At 47.8% G+C, this 13,683-nt stretch overlaps 1 protein-coding gene across 2 annotated transcripts; it reads right to left on the minus strand.

Annotated features, from left to right (window-relative positions):
- Positions 1–7,078: 7,078 nt before the first annotated feature.
- LOC123359368 (KRAB domain-containing protein 1-like) lies at positions 7,079–13,468 on the minus strand. 2 transcript variants are annotated; one of them, XM_045001071.1, is made up of 3 exons: positions 13,405–13,462; positions 12,607–12,733; positions 7,079–7,206 (listed from the first exon to the last, which is right to left on the minus strand). In XM_045001071.1, the coding sequence occupies exons 1-3, from the start codon at positions 13,426–13,428 to the stop codon at positions 7,094–7,096; spliced, it is 264 nt and encodes an 87-aa protein (XP_044857006.1). In that variant the 5' UTR covers positions 13,429–13,462; the 3' UTR covers positions 7,079–7,093. The 2 variants fall into 2 exon arrangements, 1 of the variants encoding a protein (XP_044857006.1); XR_006575849.1 differs by lacking the exon at positions 7,079–7,206 and adding an exon at positions 11,929–11,977 and having other exon boundaries at positions 13,405–13,468.
- Between the last annotated feature and the right edge of the window lie 215 nt (positions 13,469–13,683).

The raw sequence follows: 13,683 nt of genomic DNA on the forward strand, positions 1-13,683 counted from the left end.
TGTGGAATGCTGCTAAAAAAATCCACTATATCTTCTGTAGTCTCCTCCTCACTTTCAGGTTTAACTAATTGAGGATAAAGAGAAGCAGAGGGCTGCACTGAAGCAGGAAGACATTTGGATGTCTGACATTTATGTTTTAAATCCTGTACTTCAGTTTTTAATTTCTCCTGGGAGTCCTTCAGACTCCGCACCCGAGACTCATGGAGTCTCTTTGTTGCTTCCTCCCACCAAGACAGAAACTGCTCGCACTGCGCAGCAGAGGTGTGTGATTTAAGGGTTTCTCTGAGGTATGTAAGTTTATCTAACTCAAAGGTACCTTCTAATGGGCATTGTTTAAATGAATTTTCACGCGTGTACAGATTCCAATCATTTAAATACCTGCAGGTGTTAGGACCATAATGTACGTACATGTAATATGCTGGGGTACCCTTAGGGGGTAAAGTGGAAAGTTTAGACTGTTCCCCCCCCATTTTCCAGTCACACCAACCGAGGGGGTCCCTGTCCGCGCTAGCGGACCAGAATCTAAGAATCCCTCCCTACAGGGCACTCACGTACAGGAGAGACTCACAAGAAAGACTACGACCCTCTTACACCCCCTTTCAGCAAAGAGCGTCGGCTAATCTCTGGGAGATAAAGCCACATACTCTAATTGCTTCCAGGGAGACGATCAGATTGTCAGTAGCCCACACAGAAGGGAAAGGGAGGGAAGATGGGTTCACACACTCCTAGACCCAGGCAGCTTCCTCGCCGGACTATGCCAAGCTGAGTCAGCCCACCGTGGGTCGGATCTCCTAAAGATCCACTAGTTACTGGGCTTGCGTTAGACTACTCCTGATCATTAGCAATCGCTTCACAGGGCAATCTGGGCGTCTTCCAGTAACGAACACTCACACAGGTATACACACACACACACACACCAAGGCCTCTTTTCCTCTATTTAACCCTTTTTTAACCTTTTTAAAATTTTTTCTTTTTTTTTTTTTATTTATTTTTTTTTAACCAAGATGCATCGTTACCTGGTCCGGACCAATACCATGAGGCGGTATGACAACCCCTCTTGAGGCGGTAAAAACCCCTCAGCACCGGTGCATTCTAATGCATTACCTTATGCATTACCTGTTGGCCAACTCAGCAGTTCCCAGTACTGCTATAAACTAACCTTATTGGGGCCTCTCCCCAATACCACTCTGCATTTGATCCTGCTGCACAGTCAAAAAGTTCAGATGGCGTGAGCCCAACAGAAACAGACGTCCCCCACAGACAGTCCTCCTCCGATACCCCAATAGAGATTTCAAAAGGTCTCTTACCTCTATTGTGGCGCCATGGGGTTCGAAGGGGAACGATCCGTAGCAGCCGTCTGTGTGTCCGTGGGCGTTGCCATCCCGGACGAGCCCCCAAATTGTCGAAGAAAAACTCAGTTCTCGCTTTTATGTTTGGGTGCAGCAAAACCAAATACTTTATTATAATACTCTAGTGAACACAAGAGGGAGAGAGTGTCAGGAACTGGGTTGCCCCTTGTCCTGGACAGATCTCTCTCCATTAGTAAACAATCATAATAATTTTTATACCTTCTTAACAGACAGTGGCTAGCAAACTTGCAGACAGTAAAAGTAAACATTTGCATTTGTTTATACATAAGCCTATTCGTTATCTTATTTGTCTGCAATACCAGAACAGAAAACAAGACTGCAATTCACAAGGTCGTAACGACTTTTCACACAATTCACTCTGCACCAGATACAGGGTAACAGCTTAACCTCTGCTAATTAGCTAACATACATTAAGATCCCTTCAAACCTTTATTAATTAATTCTTGGCCTCCACAGTCGACTTTATGGCCAGAAGAGACCATTAGAGCATCTAATATGACCCCCTGCATATCACAGGCCTCCTGTAGGACACAAGAGCTACTTTTGGGGCAAACACATTCCAGAAAGGCATCTAGTCTTCATGAAATGACATCAAGAGATGGAGAACCCACCACTTTCCTTGGTAGCTTGTTCCTGTGCTGAATCATCCTCGCTGTTGAATATTTGTGCCTTAGTTGTAATATGAATTTGTCTCTTTTCATCTTCCAGCCATTGGGTCTTGTTAGGCCTTTCTCTGCTCGATTCAAGAGCCCTTTAATACCCAATCCTTTCTCTCCATTAAGGCACTTCAACACTTCAGTGAAGTCGCCTTTCAATCTTCTTTTGATCAGCTAAACAGGTTGAGCTCTTTCAATAGCTCCCTGGAAGGCATTTTTCTCCAGCCCTCAGAACATTTGGTGGCTCTTTGCTGCCCCAGCTCCAATTTCACAACATCTTTTTCAAATGAGGACACCAAAACTGGAGGCAGTATTCCAGTATCAGTCTCACTGATGCCGTGTCACCTCCTGTGACGTTATTGACATTAACTGTATAGATCACCGTTGTGACCACTGTTCTATATTTTCAGCCAATATTGTAGAAAGGTTGTCGTGTAAGGGGTCTATGGAGAGGTTCTGACTGGCTGATTATAATGATGCTATTTCTAGATGTGTATCATTTTTGTAGTTGACGTTATGAATATTGGCTCTATGCTGCCCGTATTTCAAACTTGTGCTCTGCTTCTGGGGAACACCCCAGCCAGACAAGTTGGTGTCAGTTCTGCCTAGAACGAACCCTCCTTGAGTGGGGTGATCCACCTGGAGTAGCTCAAACCTCTAAAGTGCCTGGCCAGGGGCAGGACATTGGCACAGCAAGGGAGGGCTGCGGCAGTGACATCACAAAGGTCTTTTGCAGGACCTCAGCCTATTGGTCAAAGATTATTGGTGGGGAGGTGTGACGAAGTGGGACTGTTCTTATTGGGGTGCTGTGAATGCTGTGTGCAGTTCTTAGGTATCTAGCAAAGCAAAAGGCCAGTGCAGCGGAAGGCCTGACACTCTGTCTCCTAGCAACTGATGGCCTGGGCTCCTCCTGCAAAGGTGCCAGGAGAAGGTGTTGGAGACAAAGGGGTCAGGTGATCTCCTGGCCCGGGAAAGAAGCTGAGCAGAGAGGAGGGGCTGGAGTAGGTTGGGCAGTCTGGAGCTGGCTGGGGAAAGAAGGGAAGCAGAGACAGGGCTCTGATCCCCAATGGGGGCTATGGGGCTCCTGGGGCCCCAAGATGGACCTCACAGGGGGGATCCTGTTATCTGTACCTGCAAGACCTGTGTTGGACTGTGTTGCCGTCGCCTAAATAAACCTTCTGCGTTACTGGCTGGCTGAGAGTCCTGGTGAATCGCAGGGAGCCCGGGGATGCAGGGCCCTGACTCCCCCACACTCCGTGACAGGAGGTTGTGACCTCACAGAGAGATGCTGACATCAGCCAGGCAGGAAAGGGGCGAGGGGCCAGGGAAACCTCAGAGACCCCTGTGGCTTTGCTTCAGCGAGTCTCCTTCTCCAGGTCTCTCTTTGAGGACTGAGAGAGTATTCGGGTTCACGGACGTGAGCGCCACGAGGAGCCTCTTTCGAGTTTTCTCCTTCCCTTTTAGGGATTTTACTAGAAAACAGCCGTCCCTGTTTAGAAGGTAAGAGCCTCCTGGAGGTTTGAAACCTGTTCAATCTGATCCATCTGGTGACAGTTGAATTCTAGGCATGGAAAACACAAGCTTAAGGAGGCCGAATTTTATTCTGAATTTTATTTGATCCCCACCAGTGACCTGGGCCATCCTTTGGGCTCTCTGGTGAGAACCCTCAGCCTCCCTTCCTCAGTCTCTACCCTGATTGGCTGAGCAGGGGGTTATTGACAGGGAGGAGAGTCAGGTCCTTGTTGTTCTCTTTTAAGACCAAGGAAATAAGTCAGAACCAGTTCTATGTTTGATTAATTTTGCTGCTTCTCTGCATTAATGGTCTCTGAGCAGTTCATGATTCTCTCTAACATTGCAGTTCTCCTCAAATACTTGCTGAATAATTCCTGTGCACAGTTGTTGGTCTGGAGCTCATCTGAGAGCACTTTATTCAGGTCATTCAATGTCTGAAATTCAAGATCCGATGGTTAGTTTGAAAATCAGCGCTCTTGGAGTCCTATTCTCAACTTTGCCACTGACTGGCTGTGTGACCTCAGACAAGTCAATTCTTCTTTCTCACACGTAGCTTCTCCCTCTTTCAAGTAGGGATAATAATGATCCACTCCTACCTACCTCATGGTGGGTGGAGGATGGGATCCATTGGAGAGTGTCACTAGGAGTAGTGCATAATATGAGGTGTCCTATCACATTTACTCAGAGCAGATTATGAGAGAATAAATAGCGGAAATAGTCTATTTGATTTGTTTTTTTTTTATTTTGAAATTGTTAAGAGCAGCAATGACTTAGCTCAGACTGAAGCATCTTATCTAATGTTTGAGATCGAAGTGTCTCCTCTTTGTGTGCGACGAGACAATTTAACGCACTGTGACAAACAGGAGATGCTTTTGTTTTGCAACAAAATATTTTTGCAAAGAACTTTCATCCCACTTATTATGATTTTGAGAAACAAACTGGTTTAGGCTGAATGGGATTTTCTGACAGAAATGGTTTAAATGAAATTTCCCCACCATTTCAATTCCTGGGCTCTATCCCTGCCTCTGGAGTTTTTTTGTCTGTTAGAACAGGAGTCGGAACTGGTGGCTTCTCTTTCTGGCTCTGCCACTGCCTTGCTGTGTAGGCCCTTGCGTAGGTCATTTCCCTTCTCTGGACCTCAGGCTCCTCCCCATCTGTCCAGTGGGAACAGGGGCAGTTCTCGAGCTCTGGGCAGTCGTGAGCCTGAGTGAGATAAGGGGCGATAAAGCCCTCTGTGAAGGAGAAAGGGGAGTTTCACGGTGTTTAGCACCAAGGAATTCTAAAGTTTGCTAAAATGTCTAGTCTGCGGAAACAAGAAATGGTCGGGGCCAAACTTTTTAACCATTGCCTTTTCTAAAGCCCATTCAGGGATGTGAGTCTCTGTCTTTTCGGTACCTGGGGTTCTTTGCCAGCAGGAGAGAAGAGGTTCCTGCCTCCATTTTTGTGGCCTTAACAAACCAGGTGTTGTGCCCCAGTTCTCATCTGAGATCCCTGAAAAATAACATCTTCCCATCCATGAACAAGACAGGACCTATCTTTGAAAGGGGAACAAAGAGACCCCTGGGACTTACAGACTAGCCAGCCTCACTTCCATAGCTGGAGAGATACTGCAATACATTCTTAAACACTCAGTTTGTCAGCAGCACGTACAGGATAATTTGGTTCTTAGGACGAGGGAGCATGGATTTGTCAAGAACAAATCATCCCAAACCCAGCCTCTTTCCTTCTTTGGCAGGGTTCCGGGCCTAGTGGAGGTGGGTAAACAGTAGATGGGATCTATCTCGGGGTTACTAAGGCTTTTGGCACAGTCCCGCAGGACATTCTCACAAGCAAACGAGGGAAATGCGGTCTAGATGCAATCAGTGTCATGTGGGTGCAGAGCTGGTTGAAAGCCCAGACTCCAGGGGCCCTTCTCCATGGTTGGCTGCCCAACGGAGAGGGGGCACCTAGTGGGTGCGGCAGGGATCAGTCCGGGGTCCGGTACTATTCAATAGTTTCATGAATGATTTGGAAAATGGAGTGGACATCATGCTTCCAAAACTTGCAACTGACACCAAGCACTTTGGAGCACAGGACTGGAATTCAAAACGTCCTTAACAAATTGGAGACTTGGTCTTCTTGAGCCAAACCCCATGGCTGGGCCCCTCTCTCTAGACTGGGCTGAAGTGAAACCCCAGAGCCAGACACTCCTCCTCCTGGGCAGTGCGCTCCGACCTGGAACGGTCAGATGCTGCTTAGCGCTGTCAGAGCAGCTTTGGCTGGGGGATTCTCCCAGCACTTTCCAATAGCGGGAAGGTACGAAATCCCCATTTGCCTGCTGGGGACAGAGCCCTAGAGAGGGGAGCAACTTGCCCAGAGTCCCCCAGGAAAAGGAAAACAACCAGCAGTGGAACCAATAGGAAACCCAGCAATGGAACTCAGGAGTCCTGACTCCTAATCCCCTGGCCCAGTCACTCCAGCGGAGCTCACTCCCTCTCAAAGGCAGGGGGAGCGGCCATGAGGGCCTGCTTCTCATTGCCAGCTGTGGGAGGGAGTGTGCAGCAGTGGTTAGCGAAGGGGCCTGGAAAGAAGGCCTGCTGGGTTCCATCCATACTTCTGACACTTGGTGTGACCCTGAGCCAGTAGCTTCCCCTCCCCAGGCCTGTTTCTCGTCAGTAGGGTTGGGGTCGCAGTCCCGACAGCCGAGGGGGGTTGGGAGGCTCTAGGAAGGTGTGTAAAGTGCTGGGATGTCAGGATCCCGGAGGCGCTGTCACCCCCACACTAGGACGATGTTCTGCACCCCCTGCTGCTGGCTGAGTTTCTCCGTCCCTTGGCAATAAGACAGTCTAGAACCCCAACCAGGGTTATTGTATCTGCTGCCCAAGATCCATAAACCTGGAAATCCTGGACGCCCCATCATCTCAGGCATTGGCACCCTGACAGCAGGATTCTTTGGCTATGTAGACGCCCTCCTCAGGCCCTATGCTACCAGCACTCCCAGCTATCTTCGAGACGCCACTGACTTCCTGAGGAAACTACAATGATCTTCCAGGAAACACCATCCTGGCCACTATGGAGGCAGAAGCCCCTTACACCAACAGTCCACACAAAGATGGACTACAAGCCGTCAGGAACAGTATCCCCGATAATGTCACGGCAAACCTGGAGGCTGAACTTTGTGACTTTGTCCTCACCCATAACTATTTCACATTTGGGGACAATGTGTACCTTCAAGCCAGCAGCACTGCTATGGGTACTCACATGGCCCCACGGTATGCCAACGTTTTTATGGCTGACTTCGAACATTTCCTCAGCTCTCGTCCCCTAAGGCCCCTACTCGACTTGTGCTACACTGCTGACATCTTCAGCATCTGGACCCATGGAAAAGAAGCCCTTGAGGAATTCCACCATGATTTCAACAATTTCCAACCCACCATCAACCTCAGCCTGGACCAGTCCACACAAGAGATCCACATCCTGGACACTACAGTGCTAATAAGCGATGGTCACGTAAACACCACCCTATACTGGAAACCTGCTGACCGCTATACTTACCTACATGCCTCCAGCTTTCACCTAGAAGTCATGGAGGTCGCGGGAAGTCACAGAATCCGTCACTTCCACCGCCTCTATGACAGTCACGGATCCCTTCCCATGAGACAAAGCCCTCCCTGCTGTGACTGCAGTTCCTAGAAGGAAAGAGAAGAACAGAAAGTGAAGAGAGAAGGAAAAAGAGAGACTCCCTGTCACCTCTCTCCCTGCTGCCTCCCCCCTTGTATTCTGTAACCTCATTTCACTGGGTTCCCTGTGCTGGTGCAATGGGGGTGCCACTAGAGTTCTGGGGATTTGGGGGGCTCTTCATTTCTCAACATTTCACACAAATTTGTCTTTGGGCTGAAATTTCTCCTGTGAGGCCTCTCAGTCAGAGCTGTACCCCACCCTGTTTGTGGGGGGTGGGGGGTGGGGAGATGTAAATTGCAGAGTAGGCAGAGAAGTCCCCCATAAAGGGTCATATTGATCTGGTGACGGGTTCTGACCGGGGGTCACACGTCCTCTGACACAGGCTCATGTGCACAACATGGGAGCTCTGGCTTGTCCTAAATGCTGTAGACTGTGAGTTCCTGGAAAGGGCAGGGGAGAGGGAGCAACAGGAGAAAGGCAGAGACATTGGAGACGAGGAATTGGGGGGAGAAGAAGGAGAGAACAGAGAGACAATAAATGATTGAAGCAGAACAGGTGTCCCAACTCAGTCTTGATCATCACAGGTGTTCACAGAGACAGGTAGTTGCATGTTTTCCAGTGTCAAGTCTGAACTTTGATTCTAACAATGTGCGTTGAAATATCAAGGGGATCTCCACATACCTGATCTCTTCCCCCTCCCCTTTTTAATATTAATTTTTATTTTGAAGTGTTTGGCTTAACCGTGATCGTCTCTTTCCCCACCTGTATTGCAATTTGGGGGTTATGTTTATTTTGCCTCCCTTTTGTTTATGTCATTATAATTGTAACAGCAAAGTAATCTGCAGGAGCAAAAACTGACTCAAAATTTCATTTCCCTGTCATGCCGGAACATCATACAAACAGCTCACGCAGCTGGAATCATAACCCACAAGGCCAGGGGATGGGAGATGCAGGTTTCCAAGTGTTCTTTCTCAGATGACACATTCCAGCCCCTTGTGTGCCTCCATCTTGTATGACCTGCTGGACTTTGACCCATTTATTGTCTCATTCTACAGATAATGTGATTGTAACACAATGTGACTGAAATTAAGCCACTTCCAGATGAGGAAACAACAAAAGAGAAAAGCCATTATTGCATTGGCTGGGAATCAAACCCAGATGAATTGCTTGGAAGACACCTACGCACACCACTATACCACCAGTGCATCTGGCAGGAGGAGCTTTCCTGCAGGCTCTGTGTGCTGGCAAAGGGGGTGACACATGACCATGGAAGTAGTGAGCAGGGTGGTTGGGCTGGAAGCTGCCTGACAGCTGGGAGCAGAGTTAGGATCCCAGAGTGACTGAAACGGGGCAAAGGTAAAAACAGATCTTACTGGGAGCTGACCCCACACCTGCCCCACCCCTAGGAGAGGGGAACTGAAGCTCCACTTCAATCACAGAAAAATCTTCCCTGAGAAGGAAGGGAACAGCTTGTTTTAAAGACCAGGTTTGTGTTTGTTCCTGCTACATACAGAGGGGCTGGGTAGTGCTGATTCCAGCCCTCAGACTCTGGGAGGATAAGGAACAAATTCAGGCTGCCAGTGACCTGCAGGAGGGAGATGATCTTTTGACAGTGACGGACGCCTCGTCCTAAAGGCCTTTGTCTGCCCCCTTCCAGTGACTGTTTGGCACAGGAATGCAGCCCCCAACTCCTGGGTCTCTCCTGGGGAAATAATGTTTCTGTGCAAAACACCAAAGCTTTTAACAGAAAGGAAGAAAAGGAAATGGCCACATGATGGGACTAGGACATAAGGAATGAAACACAAGATCCTTCTCCCCTGTGCATTGACTTTTAACCTTGTTTGTGGTGGTGTTGTATCCATGTTGGTCCCAGGGGCCCTCTGGGGCGCCGGGCATTGGCCACTTTCGGGAGAGTGGGCTAGATGAACTGGTCTGACTCAGTGTGGCTGTTCTTATGTTCTAACTGCTGGTTATGGAAGAGACGACCTTCCAGGCTACACAGAACTGAAGAAGGGTGCTGGGTTAGCTCCACAGCTTGTCTCTTTCACCAACAGAGGTTGGTCCTCTGCAAGCTCTTACCCTCACCCGCCTTGTCGCTCTTGGACTCTGAAAAGTGTTTTCTCTCCACTCCCCTTGGAGAGATGTTAAGTTTCCCTTTGGGCAACTATCAGGCTGAAGCAATTGTATTGATTGTGACACTAGAATTGAAGATTTAATATTATAAATAAATGAGTCTAAACCTGAGGTTCTGGTTTTCACATTGGTTTTTCTAGCTCAGTTCCCAATGCTCTTCTAGAAAGGCCTCCAGGATGCCTGCCCAGCCCAGCAAAAGTGGCCAGGAGAAAGCCCACACTGCTGCTCTTTCAGGTACTTGAAGGCTGCTATCAAACCCCCCTCACTCCGTCAGTCCCCAGGCTGTGGCAGTGCATAGGATTCTTCCATCCTAAGTGCAGGACTCTGCACTTCTCCTTGTTGAACCTCCTCAGATTTCTTTGGGCCAAATCCTCCAATTTGTCTAGGTCGCTCTGGACCCAAAGCCTGTCCTCCAGCACTTGGATTCTTTACATGCTTTCACAAGGCTGGTCTACACTGGGGGGGATCAATCTAAGATACACAACTTCAGCTACGTGAATAGCGTAGCTGAAGTCGAAGTATCTTAGATCGATTTACCTCTCGCTCTCATGGCATGGGATTGACATCTGCAGCTCCCTCTGTCAACTCCGCTACCGCTGTTCGCACTGGTGGAGTTCTGGAGTCAACGGGAGCACTTTCGGGGATCGATATATCACATCTAGATGAGATGCGATATATCGATCCCCGAGAAATCGATCGTTACCCGCCGATATGGCGGGTAGTCTAGACGTACCCACAGAGCGAAAAGCACATGTTCCATGATTTCATAGGGCAGAGTTTTATGCTATAGGGAGCTTTCCCTGTGTGAATTTGACAGGTGGATCAACATAGAGACACATTATGACCCTTCTCAGGGTGCTGAGGGCTGTGAGTCTCCTTGTTGCCACCTGCCACAAGGAAGAGGGAGTTTTCCATTTGGATGTTAGTGACCAAACTCACCAGCCTGCTGGAACTCAAGCACCCTCCTCTGAGCTACAGCAGCCACCCTAACCCTGAGTTCCTTCAATGTGTCCCGCTCTGGGGTCCAGCTTGGATCACCAGATACTCAGTGAAATCCCAGATCCTCTCTTCCCCAAGTATCCCAAGGTTACTAGTTTTACTGTGGACCATTGCTACTGTATCTCACACAGCACCTGAGTACAGTTATCGAACAAGCAAAAAATTTATTTAACAATGGATAGAGATTTAAACAAATGTACATGAGTGATGGAAACCAACTGTTACCACTAAACAAATGCAGAAAGTGATAGTATAGAAAGGCCAGCACAAAAAACAGAGAGGAACAATAAGATATTATAAAGGACAATGATTGGAACTCTCCATTTCTCTCAGTCTTTGGATTGATGGGTAGTAGAGCTGTAGCAACAGTTGAGGTACCAGGGTAAATTAAATCTAATTAACTTTTCAAGATTAGCCATCATTTCCTGTACGACTAACAAAACACAAAAACAAGACAACTTTCAGTTTTCCAAAATAATTCAGATTATCACACAGTCTCTTACTCTTTAACCAATAACTTCACCTATCATTTCATTTTAATTGGTAACAATAACATATTCAAAGATCACAAATTCTTGTCATATATGTTAGTTTTCTTTTAATCCCCATTGCCAACAACTGAACCCTGGTTCTTGTTGTGGTTTGTCCCAACATAGGTCCCAACCACTTCTGTGAGTGCATATATCTCAGGATCTTCTGCCATGTGTGTTGGCAGAAGGGGTCTTCTATGTCGGAATGTTTGCATCATGGAGAAAAATACCTCTCTTTTCACACTTTTTAATCTTTCAAAGTAGGAGGAGGTAGAGAAGTAATGTAAATGCATAAAACACAAGAGAAAACTAAGGTCTGGTTTAGACTAAAGACATTTATCGGGATAACTATATTGCTTAGGGGTTTGAAAAATCCACACAGCTGAGCAACGTAGTTACACAGCCCTAACCCCCTGTGTAGATAGTGCTAGATGAGCGGGAGAGCTTCTCCTGCCAACATAGCCACTACCGCTTGCGGGGCTGGACTAATCAAGTCCGATGGGAGAAATCTCTCCCATTGGCTTAGACTCTGTTATAGCAGTGCTAGAGCAGCGCAGCTACACTGGTGGAGCTGTGCCAACATCAGCTTAATTGTGTAGCCACAGCGTCAGACACAAAACCATAGAATCAGGACTCAACATGCATGTATCTGGCAGTCTAAAATTGGAACCTGACAAATTTGTTGCCTCATTGGTTACCATCATTTCTACAGCCTGAAAGTCCTTGTTACCCAACCAGGCAGCCAGTTTGGGATCACAGGGAAGGACTGTCCTATGAAGCACTCTCTCTTTGCATCCAAACAGTGAAGGATGACTGTTCTCAATCTAACCCTGGCATACTTTGGAAGTGTAATCAGTGACACTGAACTAGGAAGTGGAGTTGTACAAACAATTTTCCTTGGGTCACCATTGCTTCCTTTACTGGGGTGGAAACGAAGAACTGGGTGTGGACTCTTTCAACCTCAGCTCTTTCCAAATCCTTGGTCTTGGATAGGGTAAAGTTACAGTTCTCTGAAGTAGAATCCTTTACAAAACCACTTAAAATCTCAGCAGTGTTAATGAGGAATGGCTTCCTGAAACATGCCCAGCTTTTCTTTAATTATACACATCTTTAGCACCTACAAAGGATAAATTCGATAAAAAATCTGCTTCTATTTCCTCAACATCTGTGTCATGAATACATACAGAATGATGGGGTCTAAATTAGCTGTTTCCACTCAAGAGATGGATCTTGGAGTCACTGTGGATAGTTCTCTGAAAACATCCACTCAATATGCAGCAGCAATGAAAAAAAGCAAACAATATTGGAAATAATTAAGAAAGGGATAGATACGACAGAATATATCATATATCATATTTGTAAAAACAGCAAATAAATCCCTGATACACCCACATCTTGAATACTGCATGCAGATGTTGTTGCCCCATCTCAAAAAAAGATATATTGGAATTGGAAAAGGTTCAGAAAAGGGCAACAAAAATGATTAGGGGGATGGAACAGTTATGCCAGACCTAACCCCCAGTTTCACTTGAGCAAACAGGAGCTATTTGACACTGTGTGATACAGCTCCTGTGCTCTGTTCCCAAAGTGTTCTGCAGCAGGGGAGGGTCTCTGGTAGTGTGTGTGTGTCACTGGCATATTGGGGTGATGCTGCAACAGGACAGAGTAGAGGTGGCATTGTGGGGCTGGCGTGAACCTTATCTCTTCATTTCCCCTTCCAAGAACCGAGGGGACAGGAACCCTTACCCAGCAAGGTCACAGTCTCATAGTTCTCCTGCATGACATCCCAGTACAGGGCTTTCTGAGTGGGATCCATCAGAGCCCACACTTCCCTGGTGAAATGCACAGCCACCTCCTCGAAGGTCACCGGCCCCTGAAAGAGCAAGAGTCCAACACTCAGTACCTGCTGCCCCACTCACAGCCCCACTATTTGTGGCAGAGAGGAGCCAATCAAATGGAAGCTCTGGGTGGATTGCAGTCAACAGAGTCCCACCCCCACCCCAATCAGTGTATCCAGCAAATACCAGGGTGAGAGGACAAAGAGAGAGCCCCTTGTCTCTCCCAGCAGATCCATCACACACCTACTAGCCACCGACTGATACAGGAGACGGAGCCCCTAGCAGGGTCCAGGAAGAGCTCCCTGGTAGGAAGCCCAATAGCCTCCTCCTTGTGAGGAGCGGGATATGAAGGGAGAGGCAGCTCCAATAAGCCTGACTCATGGGTGCCCCCTTTATATCTCACAGCAGCCGCTGGTTAGTGAGCTCAGGCTCCAGCCCTGGGAGTCTGGTCAGTTTGACTAGCTCCATGTAGGTGGGCTATTTTCTTTCTTCACAAATTAGGGCATTTCCACCTCCCAACCTCCTGGGTTATTAAATAACTCTCAGCAGGTTTGCCACACCCTGGCCTCCTCCCTTTCCCCACTCTGTGCATTTCCTGCCCCGCTCCAACCTCCAAACCAGACTGTGCAAACCCTCCCATCTCCGGTGTATTTGCTCTCCCTCTCCTCCAGCAGGAACCCACCAGCAACCCCCCGATAATCTCTACCTGAGTTGGCTCCACTGCAGCCATTTCTCCTCCCTGTCCCACGCCAGGCTGGGATGAGCTGGAGCAAAACATGGACGTCATTCTGCAGCCTGTCTGGGGGAGAAGGGCAGTTGTGGGCGTCTCACAACCAGTTTTAGTTAATTTCACATCAGAATTCCCCCAGGCCCTTTCCCTGCACACAGACACCCTAGATTCTGCCATGCTGGGAAATGCTGAATCTGTTTATTACCATGTAGTCCTGGCCCCTGCTGCCAGGCTAAGCCCACAGAGACATTTTTA

Source organism: Mauremys mutica, unplaced genomic scaffold (assembly GCF_020497125.1).
Source record: "Mauremys mutica isolate MM-2020 ecotype Southern unplaced genomic scaffold, ASM2049712v1 Super-Scaffold_100108, whole genome shotgun sequence".
Taxonomy (NCBI): Eukaryota; Metazoa; Chordata; order Testudines; family Geoemydidae; genus Mauremys; species Mauremys mutica.